Here is an 8,950-nt window from a genome sequence, read left to right on the forward strand (position 1 = left end):
TGGATAATTTGACGATATCACAGTACCAAGCTAGAACGATTTCAATTTGTAGGATGGGACAGAAATCTCATCCTTTGATGCACACTAAGGAAATTTCCACAAGAGAATCGAGTCTATTCAGGAAGAATGTGTCACACCCATATACACTCGTCTATCCCTATAACACCCTCAAAAGATTAAGCTGATACTACCTTTGTACTGAAATATAAGACGTTTTTGCAATTATATTTAAACTACAAAAACATCTTATACTTTGATACCGAGGAAGTATATTAAGATTGACAAAGTCGCTAGATGCACCTTTTAATTCACTGAAAATATAGCGACGGATGGTCTGGAATAAATCCAAAAGGTATGCGAGCACACATAGCAAATCTAAGACTTGAATTCGGATGCACCGGTTCTACCATAAAAAAAAACTAACCAATGCTTAGTTCGCTTCTCTATCCAGTGTTGTTTAAGGAGTCTCCGCCCATTGCTTGAAGACATTCAGATGCGAGGCTTGGATTCAAGATTAAGCTTGGGGTCTAACTTGTGACCCAGTGTCCTAGACTTCATCAACAAGTAGTTGTTGGTGTTCTCGCAAGGGAATAAAAAAGTAGTCGTTGGTGCTTGGAGGAGAAGTATATATATAGGAGTAAAACTTGTCTCTCGTACGGCCCGAGCTGGAGCAAAAACCCCAGGGGCAAAAGCGACTTTGTATCCTCACCCTCCCTCCAATTTAGCCGTTCCCCCCGCGAACCGAAGCAGCGCCCTCCAGCCTCCAATCCCGGCGACTCCCCCTCCCTTCTGCAGAGACTGCAGCTCTCCTCTCTCGCGCGCGTCGGGAGCGCCCCGTGCTCCGATGGGGTCGCCGGGGATGGCGACGGCGGCGGGCACGGCGGTGCTGGTCTACCTGGTGCTGTCGGGGCGGCTCTGCCGGGACGCCGACGGGGCAGCTGGCGGCAGGGGCGCCATGGAGGACGAGATGATAACCTCCGCGGTTTCGGAGGCCGCGGCAGAGAGGGAGCGGAGGCAGGAGGAGGCGCGGGGGAGGCGGCGTGCGCGGCGCGCGAGGCGCGGGCGTCGGTGGCCGGAGCGGGCCCCGGACGGGTGGGGCGAGGCGGTGGCGGGGGCCGCTCGGACCGTGCGGTTCGCCTACGGGCAGACGCTCGGCAAGTGGTCCCTCGGGGAGCTCGCCTTCGGGATCAACTACTACATGCGGCAGCAGGTACTCCGCGCGTGCTGATCACCAGTGCTACCGTTAAGGCTCTCGTCACGCTGCGACGAGAATTGGTCCTTGCGCGAGATTTTATTTTTCTCTTCTTTATTTATTTGGTGCTGTGGTGATGCGTACGGGGGAGGGGATTGGTTGCTTCCGTTGGATTCTCGGTGGTCAAGATTGTCGCCGTCTCTTTGATCTTGTTTGGATTCACATTTCACATGGACAAGGAGAATATTATCTATCCCCTTTCAACTTTCGAGAAAACGGCTTTCTTATCTTGCTTGCTTGCTTGCAAGCAAAGGAAACGAAACGAAATATTCTCTTCCGTGAATTGATTACTTCCATACTTAGCAAGTTATTTCTCATTCGGTATGTTTTTTTTCTTACGATTTACAGCGTCGTTAGTTCCGAGGTTTATTTTGTATTTATATAGCTTACCACACGTGCCTGGATGGAAGAAAAGAGTAGCAGGAGGCAATCGCAAATGTTTCGTGATGTTTTATACTTATATGATTGTTGGGATTTGGTTTGTTGATCTCCTGGAAATCTTAAGATATATCGTAACATTTGTAGGAGGTTTTTAACTTCTGGAGAGCCTAGTTTAGAAGGTGAATGACCCAGTATTATGGGTTGTCATGCTTGTCTTGCTCAATAGTAAGATTAAGGAAAATTTAGTTGGTTGATGCTGGGAACATATGATGATTATCACTAAAACTAACATGTTAGCTGATCAAATGCAATGCCTATTTCTTTGTTGGATTGATGCTTTGCTAGTTGTGAAGCATGTAGGAAAGATATTTGTTGCTAGTAAGTGTGTGCATCTTTTGTTGCTGGTGTCAAGCATCTAGGGAAGGAACGGACCATGGAGAAACCGACGTGAGCCAGTTGGTTCAGGATTTGGAAAAACCTGTATAAACAGTCTAATTCGTTGAAGGTGATTAGGTTGCAAAAAGTCAAAGTGTTCTTCTCCTATGAATAATTAATGATTTGTTGTTTCTCCCCTATTTTAGGTTTTTTCCCTTTGATTTAAAGGAATTGCTAAAGTAATTAGTTGTTCAGCTTCACATTTGGATCTCCATATTTGGTAGTGCTTCTTCGATTTTCCTATTCGGTTCACTTAAAGCATGCAATTCTTTTTTTTCTTTTGGACTAGAGAAATTCTTAGTTTTCATTACATTGGGGCTACTAAGGTTTAGCTTTCCCCTTAAATCCTACTCCACCGTCTAAATAAGATATTTGTTTATACTTCACGGAATAGAGCACTAACACTGATAGCTACTATAATTAATTTAAGCTCCAGCGGTCTAAAGTAAAGCAGTTGCTAGATTTGAAGCAGTTGTTAGATTAGATCTAAAGAAAAGCAGCTAGGCACTTTTAGCTGCTTGAGATATTTTACACTCGGAAGAATCAGAAGAATACACTATTTCTGTGTCGGTCTTCCCTTTTTTACCAGCTCATGTTTGTGAAGTAGTACATATGTTAACATCCATATGACGTACTGTTTTACTTTATCAGGGTAATCTGCAGCATGAGTATGCCGGGAGTGATTCTGTACGATTGGGAGGGACTGGGGCAAGAGAGGAGCTGATTTCATTACTCAGATATATGAAGTTATGCATGTATTTCTCAAAGAAGCCATACAAAGTGTTTTTGGAATTTGGTGGATTTGATCAGAGTGATGTTCTTATTAAGAAATCTAAGGCGAGGGTGCGTAAGTACCAGTCAACACTCCATTTTTTACATTATGTACTCTGATTTTATTACATACTGTACTTAACTTGTTGAACCGATAATTTTTCTGTTCTATTCAGTACAGATTATAAATCAGGACAAATCGGTTGAAATTATGTTCTTCTGTGCAGTTTCTGAAGCCTGCTTTCACAGTTGTCCGTGATAGAGACTCCAAATGCTTTCTCCTTTTCATTCGGGGGGCTATTAGTGTTAAGGAACGGTTGACAGCAGCAACTGGAGCAGACATTCCATTTCATCATGTTGTGGCTAAAGATGGCTGTGTATCCAACCTGGTGCTGGGGTATGCACATTGTGGAATGGCTACAGCGGCTCGCTGGATTGCAAATCAGGCCATTCCTTGCCTCAGTAAAGCAGTAAAGCAATTCCCGGACCACAGAATTACGGTAATATATTTCAGTTTTCTGACTCTACAGATGGTCTTTCGATGGTCTGCTTACAGAAAATTAAGCATTATGTATTGCCAAAAGAAGATGCTCTTGAAAGATGCTTGCAATTAGAACGTTTTATTCTAAAAAACCCAGACACAAAAAACAGTGGTAATCATCAACTTAGGACAGAGATGCAGATTATAGATTTCCTGAGATCTCTACTTAGGACAGGGATGCACTGCCAAACAAGGTTTCTCTCCTTCTAGATTGACCTTGACACACCTTTTGGATTTATATGAACTGCACCTTGTAACAACCAAATATCCTGTTGAGGTAGGAAAATCTGAGCGTGCAGCTTATTTAGAAACAGTGACGTATTCGGAAAATTAAGATTCTCTTATCGACTTCTTCAGCTTTTCCAGTGCTGAGAAGGACAGGCACAAATTTCCTTAGGTAAGCAGTGCATTTCTGGCTCATACACTCTACACAAGTACGTAGTCACTACTGGAAATAAACACTTCGCAATGAAATAACTTGGGCTAATGAATATGATAATATGCTTTGGATACCTTGTAAACCTGAATCATTTTTTTTCTCCCGACGTATACTTACAAGTTTGTTTTAGTATATTAAAGGCCTATTTTAGTTTACTTAGGTAGGCAACGCATTTCTATCAAAACCACATCTGTTTTGGTGGACCCTAAAAATTAAAATGATCATTTGAAAATAAAATATTTGTGTTCTAAGATCTATCAAACCTACAAACTAGATAATTTTCTTTTCTACAAAAAAACAAACTAGATAATTTTGTTCTTTATGCATCTTCCATCTAGTGTGGCAGTTCCCGCTAATCGAGTTTTGTCGAAATATATGATGCTTGATACTTGTGCACTGCATCTGGACTTCTAGACCTTTTTTCAATTCAATTTGCTAACTCAATCTTGTTATTCCAGATCATTGGGCATTCAATGGGTGCCAGTATCGCTGCATTATTGACATACATTCTGCGTGAGAATGACAAGTTATTATCATCCACATGTATCGCATTTGGACCAGGTATGCCTTGTAAGCCCAAGGGTATAAAAGTTTTGCCATTGAATACTATATACTCCCTCCGTCCGGAATTACTTGTCGCAAAAATGAAATGGATGTATCTAGAACTAAAATACGTCTAGATACATCCATTTCTCTGACAAGTAATTCCGGACGGAGGGAGTATATGTTAATACTAGTAAAACATTCCATTTCCATGTGTTAATTTTCCCTCACTAAAAAGCCGTATCGGCTCCTTGCACAAATGTAGTAGTAACTTCTAATGATATGTCTCTTATGGTCATATTTTGGCGTTTGTAGGCATATGGCCTGCAATTCATGTTTAGAAAAAAATAACTATCCGGTGTTAATCGTGTAGTGAAATCCAAACAGCGGCAAAAATGAACAACGATTTCACATGTATGCTTAATGATGATGACAATCGATGTTTTAGGATAGCCTTTGATTTATATATCTAAGGACTATGAGTAGATAACCAAAAGATAATTAACTCTGGATTGAAGTATGAGCTTTCAACATCTGCAAGGAACTCAATGTTCTTTGTTGATGCTGCAAACTTGTGATCTACACACATAGTAGGTGTGAGATATTAACACTTCTGCTGCTACTTTTCAGCTGCTTGCATGACATGGGACTTGGCTGAGTCGGGTAAAGACTTCATTACGACCATCGTCAATAGAAATGATGTAGTGCCATCTCTTGGTAGAGTTTCGACTGCCAAACTCCGTACAGAGGTACCTCTCAGGATGATAGTCAAGTGGGAAACCATGAAGTAAATATTCCTGTAAATTGTTTTGCCTAGTCAAACATATCATATATTTATCGTTGGAGTGAAATATGGCAGGTGATGGCATCATCATGGGTGCATGAACTTCGTGAACAAATTCAACAGACTAGATTCTTAGGTTTCGTCAATCGCTCTGTGAGCTTCGTGCGATCTCATGTACCCTTCGTATCAGATCCAAAATCTAAAGTTGTAGATGTCGATATGCTTCAGCCTCCCACTTCCGAGGTACATAATAACAAATATATTGCTTCAAGCACTAGTTCTTGAAACAGATGGACAGTGTTGTTACTTACTGAACTATTTGCCATATGACTTGAATTTGCCAGGCTGAGACCAGATCTTCAGAAGATGTCAACTGTGTTGCGAAGAAACGTTCTACTCTTGTTTGCTGGTCATGTTCTTCTGCACGGAAGCGGACTATTGACCCTGCAAAACATACTCGGTACATTACAAATCAAACTGATGTTGATGTGAAAACTGAAAAAAACGACACTGGAGCGGCTGATGCAGAGTTAGTCTCAATTTCTTTTGGGGAGTTAAACCTTGAACCATTAGATAGTGAAGATACCGACAAAGAGGACATCAAATCACCTCTGAAAAGTTCAAGCGAAGGACAGGTCAGAGAATCCTTAACCAACAAGCAGATGGAGCCGTCATCGTCAAGCCCTTCTGAAGATCCCCTCCAGCTATACCCTCCAGGAAGAATACTGCACATGGTTGCATTGCCAGCTGCAGAAGAGCCCAACACAAGTGAGCAAGGTAGCCGGGAGGAGGTTGTCACCCTGTACCAGACACCTCGACATCTCTACAGCAAGATTCGTCTGGGGAGGTCCATGGTAGGGGAACATTACATGCCCAAGTACATCAGGACAATGGAGCTGTTGATTGAGAAGCTTGCGAAGGAGGACATGGACAGTGACCAACTGGACTTGTTGTAGCAGTGACTGATCACTGATGTACAGAATAGTTGTTGTACAGATCACGGAAAGAGAGAGCATCTGCTTTGGTTTGCTAGCACCTTAGCATCCAGAAGCTGTATAATCCTTAGTTGACTTTGTTCTGTTGATCTGCCATCAACAGGATCAGCTCGAAGAGCAGAAGCCTAGTGATGATTTCGGTAATTCAGCAGTGTTGTTGCTTTTGGCTGTGAATAGTCATCTACTCCCTCCGTTCCGATTTATTCGTCGTGGTTTTAGTTCAAATTACGAGTAAATCAGAACGGAGGGAGTATAAGTTAGATTGGCTAACCCATGATTTGGAAGATCTTAACCGTTTGTTCAGAAGGTATTTGGTTCTGAAGCTGTTTAAGATCCATCAATTTGTCTGAATCTGTTTCAGATCTTGTTTTTTTCGGTGTTTGATATTTGTTCATCATGTGTGATGCATTTCATACTGTCTGCTTTCTTTAGCTCGATTTCTGTTATCATTGTATTCATCATATATGTACAATTTGGTTGAATTCCTATTTAGAAGCTTTGTGTGGTTATTCAACCAATCCTATATATCCAAGTGATCCGGTGCGGATTTTTGGGACCTAGGTCTAGGCGCACCCCTTTAGGCGAACCGTCCCTAGTTATCTCTTGTCTAATCTCTGCCTACATTTGCATGCAATTAATTAGTTTACCTATGCATGTTAAATAGTCATGCATTAATTTATGGAAAGTGTTATCTACCGTTGGACAGAGGATCACGTTAATTATAGAGAGTATCATTCTTCGGACGTGAGAATCACATTAATTATGTGAAGTACTATCATTGAGCATTAGACGGGAGGATCATGTTAATTATGGAGAGAATATCATTTCCTGAACGGGAGGATCACTAATAGCCCTGAAGATAGAAGGAATTAATGCACCGATTCTGTAGGAGATAATTTACTTACCGAACAACCTCACGACCTTAATTTTGTTAAGATAAAAAATAACACTGGTAAGATATTGCATATCATCTCGGGATCTCTGTATGTATGAGCCGGGAGCTCTATATGTAGCTGGCCAAGCTACCCTAATCAATCTTCATCACATCAAAGACTACTCCTACATTACAGGCATGGCGTCCAAGGCCTGCATCCTGGTCCTGCTCTTCGTTGCAGCTCTTCTCCATACAGGTACGCAAGAACAATGTAATACTTGGTCGTCGTCGCAGTTTAATCTCACCGATCCTTGGATCTTATGTGCCGTTGATGTGTCCACAGGTCATGCTATTGGCGACGCCGGGCCGTGCCAACTGGAGGACATCCGCGTCTCGTCGGTGTTGACGGGGCGGCTGGTCCGGAATGTGCCGGAGTACAGCGTGACGGTGGAGAACACGTGCTCGTGCCCGCAGGGGGCCGTGGTGATGTACTGCAACCTCGGCGAGGTGAACGCGGTGATCCCGGACACGACCAAGCTCCGCCTGCTCAGCCGAAAGCAAGGGCACTGCCTCATCAACAGCGGCTGGCTGATCTTCAAGGACAAGCCCATAACGTTCACCTACGCCGCCAAGACGCAGCTCGACTTCACCCTCGATAACGCCTCGCCGGAGTGCCTGGTGTGATCGTAGCTTTTTTTTACGCAAACACACGCAACGTTATTACTTGGAAGCAAGAATGTTTAAAGGTACAGAAATAGGGTCGTAGGAATGACCAGGCCAAATATGGCGTCTTGTACCTAAAGACGACGTGTCCTTTGCAAGGCCATGGACCTTGAAATTAAAGTTTGTACGCTCATGAATAAAAAAGGCAACTGTCAAAAGATGATTTCTACTCCGCAATCCCTCTGATGATTGCTCCATAAGCACCCCGTGATCACTATGTTCCTGAGATTCAGATCTCCGCTAGTGAAAAGCCTTCCCGACACACCAAAGCTTCTAAGCAAGATGGGTCCTGGATATCTTTGACAACAACTACATATGCTCCAGTAATATCTCTACTCCTAATGGAGCAGTTGGTAGTCTCGCTTTCAGGTTTTTTTTCGTCCCACCTCCCATGATTTTTGTTGGTACCTCCTCCCATCTTTGCTGGGTTTTTTTCGTAGATTTTTTTTCATCCCCTCCCCCACTTCATCGGTTTATTTTCGCGTCATCCTCTCACACAACAAAAAAAACTGAACAAATCAGAACTTTCCATACTGGCGCAAGTTATTTAGTAATGTAGAATCAATCACGAACAATCTATAAAGATCAAATCTAAATTAATTAACCTTACCTTCAATCACTCAATCACATTAATTAGAAAACAAATAATTGATTTTCAGAAAAATCGCTCAATCATGTTGACCTTACCTTAACTCACGGATGGTAATCAATCTCCAAACAAAGGAAACAATACATCGAGGGAGCAGTAAATAAACTCCCCTTCTTATGACAAATATATGATATTCCCTTCCCTCTCCGTTGTCGAGCGTTTTTGATTCTTGAGGCCGATGCTTGGGCTGCGTCACTGGGTTGCGACGGTGCCGGAGGACAAGGACGGCGAGGCCGGGTGCCGTGGCACCGCGTTGGCCGCGGCCGGTGAAGGGGGCGAAGAAGGGCGGCTTCCCTGGCCCTGGCTGTGGCCGTGGCCCTGGGAGTTGGTGCGGTGGAAGCGGCACTTGAAGGACTCGGCGTGGGCGCCGGCGCGCAGACGCACTTGGAAGCGGGCCCGTGGCCCGCGCCGGACGGTGCCGACGCCGACCCGGGCCACCTCCTCCGCGTATTCTTGGAGCTGTGGCTGGCCGATTTACATGAAATTAATTCTCTCAGTTGTGGTGGCAAATATAATACACATAATCCATATTGTTATGCACTAGCGTGTGTGTGTGAAATAGA

The 8,950-nt window shown here is 43.4% G+C and overlaps 2 protein-coding genes across 2 annotated transcripts; both read left to right on the top strand.

Annotated features, from left to right (window-relative positions):
* Window positions 1-654: 654 nt before the first annotated feature.
* LOC123119780 (uncharacterized) lies at window positions 655-6,303 on the top strand. Its single transcript, XM_044539704.1, has 7 exons — window positions 655-1,210; window positions 2,720-2,911; window positions 3,067-3,339; window positions 4,278-4,380; window positions 4,993-5,111; window positions 5,222-5,389; window positions 5,491-6,303. The coding sequence occupies exons 1-7, from the start codon at window positions 845-847 to the stop codon at window positions 6,100-6,102; spliced, it is 1,833 nt and encodes a 610-aa protein (XP_044395639.1). The 5' UTR covers window positions 655-844; the 3' UTR covers window positions 6,103-6,303.
* Window positions 6,304-6,674: 371 nt separating this feature from the next.
* LOC123119781 (uncharacterized) lies at window positions 6,675-7,910 on the top strand. The gene is made up of 2 exons (XM_044539705.1): window positions 6,675-7,271; window positions 7,359-7,910. Exons 1-2 carry the CDS (start codon window positions 7,127-7,129, stop codon window positions 7,697-7,699), a joined length of 486 nt encoding a protein of 161 aa, XP_044395640.1. The 5' UTR covers window positions 6,675-7,126; the 3' UTR covers window positions 7,700-7,910.
* Window positions 7,911-8,950: the final 1,040 nt, after the last annotated feature.

Source organism: Triticum aestivum, chromosome 5D (genome assembly GCF_018294505.1).
Source record: "Triticum aestivum cultivar Chinese Spring chromosome 5D, IWGSC CS RefSeq v2.1, whole genome shotgun sequence".
In the NCBI taxonomy this organism is placed as follows: Eukaryota; Viridiplantae; Streptophyta; class Magnoliopsida; order Poales; family Poaceae; genus Triticum; species Triticum aestivum.